The 13584-nt window shown below is 41.4% G+C and overlaps 1 protein-coding gene across 1 annotated transcript in view; it reads left to right on the top strand.

Moving 5' to 3' along the window:
- TNFSF10 (TNF superfamily member 10) overlaps positions 1–13584 on the top strand; it is a 28821-nt gene that overhangs the window by 8865 nt on the left and 6372 nt on the right. The window contains exons 2-4 of the mRNA XM_081953465.1: positions 7067–7207; positions 9719–9767; positions 11358–11462. Coding sequence (XP_081809591.1) covers positions 7067–7207; positions 9719–9767; positions 11358–11462 — 295 coding nt within the window. The remainder of the gene's footprint in view (positions 1–7066; positions 7208–9718; positions 9768–11357; positions 11463–13584) is intronic.

A 13584-nucleotide genomic window follows, 5' to 3' on the forward strand; every position in this document is an offset into this window, starting at 1 on the left:
ATCATAAATGGTTTCTCCATTTGCCAAACTAGAGCCAGGAAAATGTTCCCTTCTAATTTTTAGATCAAAGTCAGACCTAGCAAATATTTGGATCTGGCAGTAGTTATGACAAAAAGGCATGCATCCTATTCACCCAAGGTTGAATAGGGATTCTGGCAACTGACAGTGAGGGAAGATTGCACCTTAAATCAGGACAAGCCGAAACAGAAATCTGAAGCAGGCAAGTCAGCAGTGACTACCTCTGATGTCAGCTTTTGAAGGCCCTCAAGCCGGATACTTTCACTGGCCCAACCCTGTTGCTACCTGCTTGGCTTCCTTTTATCTTACTTCCCACCTTCTTGCTTCTCAGACAGAAAGTCATTCAGCAAAGAGACTGGCGCCTTCTGCTTCTCCCTAGGGAGAAGGCCAAGGAGCCAATGATAAAGACCGAATATAAGTCCGTGGGCTGTTATGAGTGTCCCCATCTAATATTATAGGTTTTGACAGGTCTCTGATAATTCCAACCTGGACATTAACCTTGTGGAGGTACCATATTTTTCGGAGTATAAGACGCACTGGAGTATAAGACGTACCAAGATTTTGAAGAGGCAATTTAAAAAAAAAGGTTTTTGCACTCTGCAGACCTCCCAAAAATGGCCCGTTTTTTGCAAAAACTCACCTTCCCCCCCCCCCAAAGGCATGAATAGCCTTTAGGAGGCTTATAGAGTGCTCCTGGGGAATGGGGGGGGGAGGGGGAATTGAGCAAAAAGTGGTCCATTTTTTGCTCATTTTTGCCCTCCCCAGCCCCGCAAGCACCCTAGAAGCCTCCTAAAGGCTATGCACGACCATTTTGGTGAAGGGGGCAGGGTTTCAGGAGGCAAAAATGCTGTATTCAGTGTATAAGATGCACCCAGATTTTCAGCCTCTTTTTTTGAGGGAAAAAGGTGCATCTTATACTCCGAAAAATATGGTATTTGAGAAGAGCATAGCTGATTAGAATTGGGAGTCTTCCAAAATATACTTAAGATCTGGAAAGTGTGAAGATCATCAGGACCTGAAATTTCCTACTTCTGTCTCCATCTTCATCCTCCTCTCTCACTTCCTTTCCCTTCATCAGTCACTTCCATTTCCCAGAGTTGAAAAGGCAATGGAAGTTCTGGAAGCCCTGAAGTGACATAGGACAGTGTTTTTCAGCGTCTGTAAAACTAAATTGAAAATATTTGATTTCCAGTTATTGAGATCAAATATTGAGGAGGAAAGATTAGATACCTAAGACTACCTTGTAGACATCTGTTATTGTTGAATTTGACTATAGCAATGATTTATTGTTGAATTTAATTATAGCAGTGACTTAGAGTTTGGAATTTATTTAATAGCCTAATGGGAGAAAATATGAAGAAAGATATTGAAGCAATGGTTTTGTTCTTTTGCTTTTCTCCTTTTGTATTTTCTAGGGGCTCTTCACTTGAGTAGAGGGCATTCAAAATGTTGCACAAAGAGGTGCTTTCAAGACTAAAGTTGAAAGCAAACCAACATCTGTTCCTCTCCATTTTGTAGAGTCATATTTTCTCCCTCAAGTTATTCTACTCAAAGTAGAGTTTCCTTTTTCAGTCTGCCTTGAAGTGACAGTAAAGGATGAATTTAGGCGAGAAGTGGTTTTGTCTGCTATTTGTGGCTCAGAAAGGAAGACTCAATCTTGGTCAACTTTGAGAAGAAGTTTGATGGGTTTTTTTGATTTTATAGATTATCCTCTGAACATTTCATATCTAATTATCTACCTTGAAGAGGCTTCATTACACGTCCAAGAAACGTTTGACATTGTTCAGAAAAGCAATTTGTGCCATCTTCTTGTTTCGTGGTGAGAAGCCCCCATACTTGTACAGATAGTCCTTGACTTAAAACAGTTCTTTTACTGACTTTTCGAAGGCATGAAAAAAAAATGACTTGGGCCCATTTTTCACACTTACGACCATTGCAGCTTCCCCATGGTCACGTGATCAAAATCCAGATGTTTGGCAATTAATTCATATTTATAATGGTTGCTGTGTCCTAGGTCAGGTGATCATCTTCTGTTGTGGTCCACCAGCGGCCAGCAAAGCTGGCAGCAGATTTGGACAGTGAGGAGGTTGGGGAAGAACAGGGGCCAGTCCTGGAGTCTGTCAGAGGCAGAGGAGGCCAGAGCTGTAGGTCAAGTTACCAGCTGCCTTCAGAGTCAGACATCAGTGAGGCAGGCAAACAGCTGGAGCCTGTTCCCAATCTGCGCATGCGCAGAGTTGCCAAAGGGAACAGCTAAAGAACAGGGGTCGACTTGGAAGTAAGGCCAGATGACGAATGGCCTCTCCCAGAAGGAAATCAAAGAGGAGCGAAAGGGGAGTGGAGTTTGCAGGAGACAATTAGTTCGCTTAATTGCTTCGTGACTCTCCGAGACTCCTTGCCAAGTTTTGCTGATATCGGCCTGTCAGCTCTCCAAGCCAGATAAGGTCTGTGACTGTAAATCCTCCCTTAAGACTTTGCTGGATGTGAATGAGCAGAATTCACAGTAAATTAATAAAAGGGATTTTTGTCGGGACAAGGAGTTGCTTCATGCTCTTGGGCAGCCTAGGTCAGGACGCCTTCTGACAAGCAAAGTCAGTGGGGACACGAGAGTCACTTAAAAGCCTTATAACTAACTTAACAACTGTAGTGATTCACTTAACAAATGCGGCAAGAAAGGCATTAAAACAGCAAAATTCACTTAACAACTATCTCTTAGCAACAGAAATTTCACTTTAATTGTGGTCTTACCTCAAGGACTACCTGTATAGATTTTTTACCCTTGTGTTTGAAACTTGATCATATGGCGGTGAGTGGACCATCATGGACCATGTACACGTATCACTTTGTGAGTTATGAACAAGGAATTTTTTTCTGTCGTTGATGGCCACCGTAACTCTTATTTAAGGTTTAAGGTTTATTTGGATTTATATGCCGCTCTTCTCCAAAGGACTCAGGGCGGCGTACAACATTAAAAACACACATCACAAAAGTTAAAAAAAGATTAAACCCAATTCCAAAAAGACCAAACCGATTTTTTTTTAAAAAAGAAACAGTACATTTAAAATAAATTAACATTAACAGGCCAGGCCGGCTTGCTGGAAAAGCCAACTTTTTAGGGCGCGTCGGAAGGACCGGAGGTCAGGGATTATTTCTGGATAACCGATAAAGCAGAGATTTGGATTGCATTAAAATTCTCCGAGCAATAAAATGAAAATAGAAATGGAACGATGGAAACAGCAGGAGAATGAAAGTTATGGATAATGATAGAATGTTACTGGGAAAGCATGGAAAAACCGTGAACCCTGTCGATGAAGCAAAGATGACGCCTTTCATTGATTTATGCATAGGTATGTACATGTGTGAGGATGAATTACATGAGGTTGGTTGGGACAAGAAAAAGCTAGCTTAGGGTAAAGATGGAGGTAGAGTTTCCATGTGAAGAATTTACAAATGTTATCTCTTTTAAGTAGCAAAAAAGGAAGAACATGTAATCAATTACCTTGTTATTTTAGGACATCAGTTTTGAGGAATGCTTTAGAATTTATATTGGGAGGATAATAAGAGGGGAATTTGTAGAGTAGGCAAATAAATACCAAACTAAACATACTGTCAAATTTGTTTTATACAGATTAGTCACCAGATGAAAACAGGAGAGCAGATGGAAAGCCACCGTGAAGTTGAACTGAAGATCTACAAGCAACTTAACATGAAGGCTTCAGCTTCCTTCAAAAGCTGGGCAAAGTTCCATTATCCAGTATTTTCAAGGTTCTCTATGAATATCCATGATTTTTTTTACAGTTTTGGGTAGAAGACATAAACGGGTTGTTACAAATAGTTGTTTTGTTTTTTTCCCTTGTAACTTTGATGAATAAAGTTTTCACTTATTTCTTTTTTGTAATAACTTGGCTGTTTTGCTTATTTGAATTTCCTGAACAAAGTAATCTAACTTAGCAGTTTATAAATATTTTCTGCTGGTAACACCCCAAAAACATTAATAGGTCATTGTCATATTCCTCATAGTAGCATCTGTAGAAAGGCTGTGCTCTAGAAGCCCATGCTAGGGTCCAGCTACCCTTCCTCTCACTCTCTGTGAGTTTGTTGTTGTTAGTTGCGAAGTCATGTCCAACCCATTGCGAACCCATGGACAACGTTCCTCTAGGCCTTCCTGTCCTCTACCATCCTCTGGAGTCCATTTAAGTTCATGCCTACTGCTTCAGTGACTCCATCCAGCCACCTCATTCTCTGTCGTCCAGTTCTTCTTTTGCCCTCAGTCTTTAGGCTCTTCTCCAGTGAGTCCTTCCTTCTCCTTAGGTGGCCAAAGTATTTGAGTTTCATCTTCAGGATCTGACCTTCTAAAGAGCAATCAGGGTTGATTTCCTCTACGACTGACCATTTTAATCGCCTTGCAGTCTAAGGGACTCAGTGAGATATGGAATTCAAATAGTTTGCATTGAAGCAGGAATAATTTCTGTAAATAATAAGTGCCAGTGGAAGGTGAGTAGTGCATTTACAAATAAAGAATAACATTAGTGGGCTTTTAAAGCAGAGATAAAGTCCAGTTCTAGATAAACATTTTGGGTTCTTCCTGGGTTGGTCTTGGAACAAAAGAGTAGCTTATCAGGCTGAAATAGCTTTGGGACCTTTATTAGGCCCAATCAAAAAAATCACAATTGAAAAACATTTGTGTTGGATTTTTTTTTCTTCTGCGTGAATCTCAAACAGAACTCAGAAAATGGAATTTTGGGATATTCAAGTCTCAAAAGTCTGCATGTCATAAATTCTGTATTTTGCTTAGTGCAGGAGGCCAAATCATATACAGTAGAATACCTGTCATGATTGCATGATAATCATACCCCTGAATGTATTTTTTTTCCTTTGATTTCCCTTTTAAAATAGATTTAAACATACTATTAAGATCAAGAGCTAAAATTTAAATGGTCTGCCAGCTCTGCTCTAAAAGAGAAAAAAAGTGTGCAAAACATTTTAAGTTTCAAACAGTTGTCTTGAGATGAAGACATACTGCTTTGAGCTTATTAGAAGTATTTCAATACTTCTGTTCTATTTGGAATTTAGAATCTATTTGGAATTTAGAATATTTTCCAAAATGGGCACAGTGCATCCAGTAATTTTGGGACAGCTGTTGCAAACTCAAAATGTTTAACATACCGCTAAATAGTAGGCAGGATCGGGATGGGAAAAATAGGCAAGGGAGAAAAACAGATTTTTAGCCTACTCTCACCTTAAATGTTCCAGTTCTTAAAGTAGCATTTTCCCAGTCAATTTCAGGAGAAAACCTAGGATGCCAAATTCAACAAGAAACTGAACTAGATCTGCAGAAAGTTATTGCAGGAGCCACTCACAGTTTACCAGCTGTCCTTCTTTGACCGAGGTCTAAATTTCCTCATAAATTCAATAATTTGTCCATGAAGACAGTTTGATGGGTTTGAGGCTTGGACTTCGTGATCAAACTGCATATCAAGATATTTCAAAGGCTCATCTTGTAGAAATCCATGGGAGGTTGATGCTGCTGTCCTGCAAGAGAGAATTCTGTGGTCCAGTAACTATTTATAAAGATGGCTAATCTTCTGTGAAACCCATTTGTCATTCTGAGATGGTTGTGGGGTGGAGGGGAATGGCAGATGGAATGAAAATAAGACCTCCTTGTTTTGTTCAACTTGTTTTTGTTTTTCATTGGGTTCCTTGTTTTGGACCACACTGTTTTTGTTCAGTTGCATTATAATGATCGTGTCCTACGAATAAATTTGCTTTTCATTTGTGAAGACCTTTTGGGAGGGAGGTTCCCATTCTGCTGTATCTTATAATACCCCATTTTCTTTCTTTCCTGATTTTTTTTGCTTCTTTTGTATCTTTAAGGTGGATTAATAAAGTTATGTAAATAAAAAAATGTATATATTTTGTCAATTATTTTTCAGATAGATTTGACACTATTATGGGAAAGCCCCTAAAAGCATCAATACAGAAAGACTGCAATCTGAAGGAAGTCTGTTCCAAATTCCTCTTCCAGTGGGAATTGTTAGTTGCGCAGTTGTGTTCGACCCATCGTGACCCTATAGACAACCTTCCTCCAGGCCTTCCTGTCCTCTACCGTCCTCTGGAGTCCATTTAAGTTCACGCTTACTGCTTTGGTGACTCCATCCAGCCACCTCATTCTCTGTCGTCCCCTTCTTCTTTTGCCCTCAATCTTTCCCAGCATTAGGCTCTTCTCCATTGAGTCCTTCCTTCTCATTAGGCCAAAGCACTTGAGTTTCCTTTTCAGGATCTGGCCTTCTAAAGAGCAGTCAGGGTTGATCTGCAGTCCAAGGGACTTGCAGGAGTCTTCTCCAGCACCATAGATCAAAGGAACTATAATTCAAAGGAATTATTAGGGCAGGTCTATAGTTTTGGACTTCCAATTCTCTGAATCTTTGCCATTGTGGCCGAGGCTTGAATTAATGGCAATTGGCATTTTAAATCAAATGGAAACTCCTGGGTCACCTACTTAATTTAATCAGCTTTCTAGTTAGTTTTCACATTCTTACCTGTGATGACAAGCCTGATTTAATATAGTATGGTTTGCTTTTGACCAGATATGTGTCAGCCTGCCTGGAAAATCAAATAATGGCTGAGAGCTTTACAACCTGGGAATTTCAGCAAAATCAACGGTGAGGATTAATGATAAAACTGCTAAAATCCCCACCCAAAGGATTGTGAATGAATGCATCTCATAGTTGACGTTTGAAATTTGCAGAAGGGGAAACAAAGTCTCTGTGCTAGACTGAACAGATGGAACTGGGTTGATAGTAGCTTCCTGTTATCGGTATCAGGGGCCTGATAAAAAGAATTAAGATCATGAAATACATTTAAAGTGTAAGCTGGGATTCTCTAGCAGCTCAACACCAATAACAAAAATGGAAGTTTTTTTGTGCCTAAATGTATCCAAAGAAACATTGCTGATGTTCAGTTACTGTGCTATTCCTACTGTATGTGTTCCTGCCTCCACAGGTGTGTTCATTGAAATTAACACTTGGCTTCCCCCATTTTTCTAACACAGCTCCGAGACACCTACGCAAAGAGTAGCATTGCTTGCTTCACCAGGGAACATTTTTTCCTAGAAGATGTGGATCCAAATGATAAAGAAGATGGCGATCCTTGTTGGGAGGTCAAATGGCAGCTGTCGAGACTCATTAGAAAGGTACTCCTTTTTTAAAAAAAATACCCATCAGTCTTGTGCCAAATGGAAATCAGGGGATGTGGATTTTACTCCTTTCTAAGATTTACAGCAAGGGCCCCCAAACTTGGCAACTTTAAGACTTGTGGACTTCAATTCCCAGAATTCTGGGAGTTGAAGTCCACAAGTCTTAAAGTTGCCAAATTTGAAGACCTCTGGTTTACAGTGTTTGCTTTTGTTCTGACCTAGGCTTAACAGAATCACGAAATAGGCTCCTTATCCCGTTTTTATTTGGCTAATGTGAATTCCTTGCATTCACAGCCAGCAAAGTCCCGGCAATAAGCCTTTCAAGGTTTAATTGCAAAAACAGACCTTATCAGTTCTTGGATAGTTGCCAGGCCGAGAGTGCAACGTTGTGCAAATGAAATACTTGGCAAGGAGTCTCTGTGAGGCACGAACTCAGATATGCAAATCTTCACACTAATAAACAAATTAATTGTCTCCTGCAAACACCACTCCCCTTTTGCTGCCCTTTCCCTATGGGAGTGGCCATTCATTGTCCACTTGCACCTTTCCTCCCGAGTCAACCCATTTTCCTTAAATGTTCTCTTCTGACAGCTCTGCATGCGCACATCGGGAATAGGCTCCAGCCATTCTTCTGCTCCACTTATCTCGAACTCCAAAGGCAGCTGATCACTCTCTGACAGCCCTGGCCCGCTCTCTGCCTCCGACACAGAGCCTTCCCCAGACTCCAGGACTGGTCCATGTTCCTCCCCAACCTCCTCACTGTCTGAGTCAGTTGCCAGCTGTGCTGGCGGGCCACAACAGCTTTAATAGGATACGTCTGAACTTTCTGGGGTATGCACTCAAAATTCTAAAATGCCGATAGAAGGAGAAACAGATGCAATCAAATATTCCAAATTGTCAAACTTAGATGCTCATGGGAGGTATTTTGAGAGGGAAAGGGGCATCTGTAAAAACTTTTCTAGGTGATGTGTTTCTTTCTGTTGCTGACTTGAGCTTCTCCAGAGAACTAGTTAAGGTTGTGTGTGCATGGTATCCCCTCCCCCCCCTTTTTAAAAAAAAGTTTTCGACTTTAACCATCACATTTTTCTTTGCTGAGCAAGAAAGATGTTAAATGAGTTTTGCCCCATTTTTCTTGCAATATTTATTAAATAAATCGCCTCAGTTATTAAGGTAGTAACACACTTGTTAAGTGAATCTGGCTTCCCCGTTGACTTTGCTTATGTTCTGACCCACCTCCCTAAACACAACAAACCCTCTGAAGTTAACTCAAAGATTCCTTTATTAGGAGCGCCAGCAGCCCTGGCAAAAAGCTACTTTCTCACTGAAGATTAACAAGTCTGCCCGGCAGGAAGATAAATAATTGTCTGCCACATCTATTCATCTCCAGAGCTAGGGTGGGGTTTCTCTAACAGCAGTGGCTCTTCTGTACCAAGGATCGGCCCACGGATTTCCCCTGTTCTCCTCTCCTCTGCCTTCTGCGCATCCGCGTGTCAGGCACTGGACCCAGCTGTTCCTCCTCTTCCTCATCAGCCACCTCCAGACCTGGGGGCTGTTGATTCTCCCTCTGAGGACTGACGGACAGCCAGGTTCTGCCTTTGTTTCTTTCTCTGCCAGTTCCATTTCCTCTTACCCCTCGGAGCTCTCAGGGTGCCTTGATGCCGACCCTGACTTTCCTCCTCCTCCTCTGATTCGGCTGTTGGAGGGGCCAGCAGCCAACATGCCACAACAGTTTATCAGAAGGTTACTGTCATAAATAAGAACCAGATACACTATATTGCCAAAAGTATTCGCTCACCCATCCAAATAATCAGAATCAGGTGTTCCAATCACCTCCATGGCCACAGGTGTATAAAATCAAGTACCTAGGCATGCAGAGTGTTTTTACAAACATTGGTGAAAGAATGGGTCACTCTCAGGAGCTCAGTGAATTCCAGCGTGGAACTGTGATAGGATGCCACCTGTGCAACAAATCCAGTCGTGAAATTTCCTTGCTCCCAAATATTCCACAGTCAACTGTCAGCTGTATTATTAGAACGTGGAAGTGTTTGGGAACGACAGCAACTCAGCCACGAAGTGGTAGGCCACGTAAACTCGTCCAACATCAGTGTGTGACCTCACAAATGCGCTTCTGGAAGAATGGTCAAAAATTCCCATAAATGCACTCCTGAACCTTGTGGACAGAAGAGTTGAAGCTGTTATAGCTGCAAAGGGTGGACCGACGTCATATTGAACCCTATGGATTAGGAATGGGATGTCACTTACAGTAAGTTCATATGCGAGTAAAGGCAGGTGAGCGAATACTTTTGGCAATATAGTGTGTGTGTGTATGTGTATATATATCAACAATACTGGCTTCATCTCCATACACCTTTTACAGAAGAAGGTTCCTTAGAATATTCCAAAAATATTTCGGGGGAGATGAAAGGATATAAATCCAGTGTTAGGATTTGCGATCAGGAGGAAAAAAAGATAATAAATTATATTTGTAATTGTAATTTGCAATTGCAGATGGTGGCCAAGAGTCGTGCAGAAGAAGGAACATCAGCTTCAACGCAAGGTTAAGAAAGTTTATGATTAATGATTCATGAATGGCTGCATTGTTGCACTGAGGAAATGAATGAGATATTCATTCAAAGACAGATTATGATGTAATCGAGATTATTCAAAGAAGCTGAACGTGGGGCACTCTGCTCTAGGAGGCACTTCTGTGTCTTAAAAAAACGATTAAATTGAACTGGTCCTTCCTGCATTATCCGTAAGTGGATAAGGAGATAATACCATTTATGGAGGCCACAGTCAAGCAGAAGTTTATTTTGCAGAAGGTCTGAAGTTCAGTCTTCCTGTAAGCCATGGACAAAACTTTTGCCAGTGATCCCGAGAGATGCTGAATAAATATGTGGACATTTTACCTCAACTACAGTAGTGGGGAAGATGGAAAGAAGGACCAAGCCATCACCTCTGCTGAAAGAACAATTCTATTGAGTTCTTCAATTGTTTCCATTTTAACTAGTTCCCTAAAGTGCTAGGCATACCTCATTTTTTTACACCATCCATGTTGCATTTTTGTTTTGGACTTATACCTTTTTTATACTGCAGTATTAGTACTATAGCCTCTTACAGCTTGACCTATCTAAGAGAGCTTCCTAACATTCCTTCCCATATATGATGGTATCAGCATCCATATATCTCCCAAAGGTGCTTTTACAGGAGGCAACTGGACTTCCTTGTTGTTTTTTAAAGACATTTCCTTATCCAAAAATAGCTTCTTCAGCTCTGACAGGATAGTGGGGAATGGAAGGATTTATATACCTTGCAGACAGCTGATCATTTGCATCCTTTTTGAGAGTCATTGAAGCGCTTGGAGATTTAGCTGTTTTTGCAGTCTACAGTTTTTCCTCTGGAAATCCATTCCTACTCCCACACCATTTAAAGGGTGTTCACCCCAATTTGTATAGCTAAAAGTCTGTAGAGATTCTCAGTCATTCAGGTCATGGTTGTCCCAAAGGTGCTTTTTCAGGAGGCAAATGGACTTTCTTGTTTTTTTTCTTTTGAAGACCATTTGCTTCTTATCCAAGAAGCTTCTTCAGCTCTGACAGGATAGTGGGGAATGAAAGGATTTATATTCCTTGCAGACAGCTGGTAATTTGCATCCTTTTAGAGGGTCTCCTTCCATTCCTCACTATCCTGTCAGAGCTGAAGAAGCTTCTTGGATGAGAAGCAAATCGTCTTCAAAAGAAAAAAGCAAGGAAGTCCATTTGCCTCCTGAAAAAGCACCTTTGGGACAACCATGACCTGGATGACTGAGAATCTCTACAGACATCCATGTATCTGTTTCATCCTTTCCTGTAACATGTAGTACACATCTAAATGTGTATGGCAAGGGGAAATGACTACGACAACTAAATAAGGCGTTACAAAATGCAAAGGAACAAAGAAGATTGGGTTTACCAGTTATACAATTATGTTTTGCAGCTTGCTATTTAGGTTGGATGAAAGACGGGGGGTTGCTGAGAAATAGGACACGATCTGACACGATCTGAGATGTGGGTGGCATGGATGTTTCTGGGTATGATAAAACGAAGGTTAACATAGACTTTAAAAAGAGTTCCTGATAGGAAATAAAATGTTGGCATTTCTTTCTATCTAGACAATATTTCTTTAGATACCGTTGCAAGAGATGTACCAAGGAACCCCCGAGTCGCAGCTCATCTCACTTCAAGCAGAAATGCAAGGAGAACTTTATTTGTACAAAGTAAGACGTTGCCTTATTCTGGGGAAAGTGGCTACTGTTTAGCTTAGCTTTTTCAATAAGTCAATTATATCTTCTGGCAATTATTACCTTCTCATCAGGTTTATAATACAATACAATACAATAGTAGAGTTGGAAGGGACCTTGGAGGTCTTCTAGTCCAACCCCCTGCTTAGGCAGGAAACTCTATACCGTTTCAGACAAATGGCTATCCAACATCTTGAAGACTTCTAGTGTTGAGCTGAATAGGTTTACTGTATTTTTCAGAGTATAAGACACTCCGAAGTATAAGACGCACCTAGCTTTTGAGGAGAAAAATCTGCCTCTGCCTCTCAGCAATTTTTCTCCTTGCAGTAAACAGCAAACAACCCATTTCAGCTTCAGTATAGCCTGATTAGCACAAGCAACTGATTTTCGGTTGGATGGGCCTCCTGACGATCAGCTGTTTCAGGCTGCAGGGGTTGCCATTGCCTATTGCCGCCTCCTCTGCATCCCGTTTTTGTCCTCCCCACACCCCATTTTCTACCCATTCCGGGCAGCGGGGATTGGAATGGGCAGAAAGTGGGGCCAAAGCACAGAGGCCAAAAATGGGATGTGGAGGCCAAAAATGGGGTGCATGGAGACGGCAATAGGAAATGGCAATCCCTGTAGCCTGAAACAGCTGATGGTCGGGGGGTCGATCCAACTGACAAACAGCTGCTAATCAGGCTGTGCTGAAACTGAAACAGGCTGTTTGCTGCAAGAAGGCAAATAACTGGGAGGCAGAAGCCAAAGGGTGGGGGTGGGCGGGGCTACATTCGGTGTATAAGACGCAGCCAAATTTTCACCCTCTTTTAGGGGGGAAAATGTGTGTCTTATACTTCGAAAAATACGGTATTTATTTTATAGATAGATGGCAGCATTTGCCTGAGCTTGGAAACTAAACAGGGTAGAGCCTGGTTAATGGTTGAATGGGAGATTTCAGGTAAGTACCTTTCCCATTGTTGTAGGCTGAAATCAAAATAGATTTCAGGCAAAGGCAGCGGGAACCATTTCCACATTTACACAGACACAACAAAGCTGCTTTATTGTATCCATACAAATACCAGGAATCAAATTTGACAGTACCTTTTGCCTTATAAGAAAGAGAAGAAGCTGATAATTACATAGCAACCCTTAAATCCTTGTTTTTTTTGTAAAAATGAATCCAGAAAATGAAAGCAAAGCTTTAACTTTAACTTTATTTAAATTTATAAACCGCTCCCTCTCCCCAAGGGACTCGGGGCGGTGTACAGTCAAGGTAAAAAAACACCATACCTACATATAGATAGAGGAGGCAATATACAAACTGTACAGTAAAATGCAATTAAGAACAACGTTAAAAATCACCCCTAAAAAACTATCCCATAATTAAAATAATTAAAAATAACTGCCAGGAGGATAAGAATAGAACTATAGATGGGCTAGGCCGGCTAATTGGAACAGGTGGGTCTTGAGTTTCTTACGGAAGGAGCGGAGGTCAATAGTGGTTCTGATGTCGGGGGGGAGGTCATTCCAGAGGGTTGGGCCCATCACAGAGAAGGCCCTACTCCTGGGCGCCGCCCGTTGGCATTGCTTGGTGGACGGCACCCGGAGGAGTCCCTCCCTGTGAGAGCGAATTGGTCGCAGGGATGTATGGGGTAGGAAGCTATTATCAGGCAGGCCCACACCCCCAAAATGGTGGCCTTTTCCCAGGTAGAAACGTAAATCCTATCCATATTATGTCATAAAATACTCCGTGTTCTATTGTTTGTGATAAAATGTTTTATAAAATTTGCCAAATCTTAATTTCACTGAGATTTTGGACACTTTCTCCAAGTTGGCCCATTTCATTGTTAATCGTTACAGTACACCCCAAAGGTGCTTTTTGTTAGGCTTCCCCAAAAAGCACGAGACAAGAGTCCTGGTCCCAACAAATCCCCTTTTATTGAACGAATGTGAATTCCTCTCGTTCACATTCAGCAAGGCCTGGCAAACAGTCTTTCAAAGGAATATTTATGACTGTAGGCCTTATCTATCTTGGAAAGCTTGCCATATAAATATTTTCCAAATGAGGTGCTGTGCAAGGAAAGACTGGGCACAGAGTCTCTGAGATTCTTGGACAGAT

Source organism: Natrix helvetica, assembly GCF_964273705.1.
Source record: "Natrix helvetica genome assembly, chromosome: 5".
In the NCBI taxonomy this organism is placed as follows: Eukaryota; Metazoa; Chordata; class Lepidosauria; order Squamata; family Natricidae; genus Natrix; species Natrix helvetica.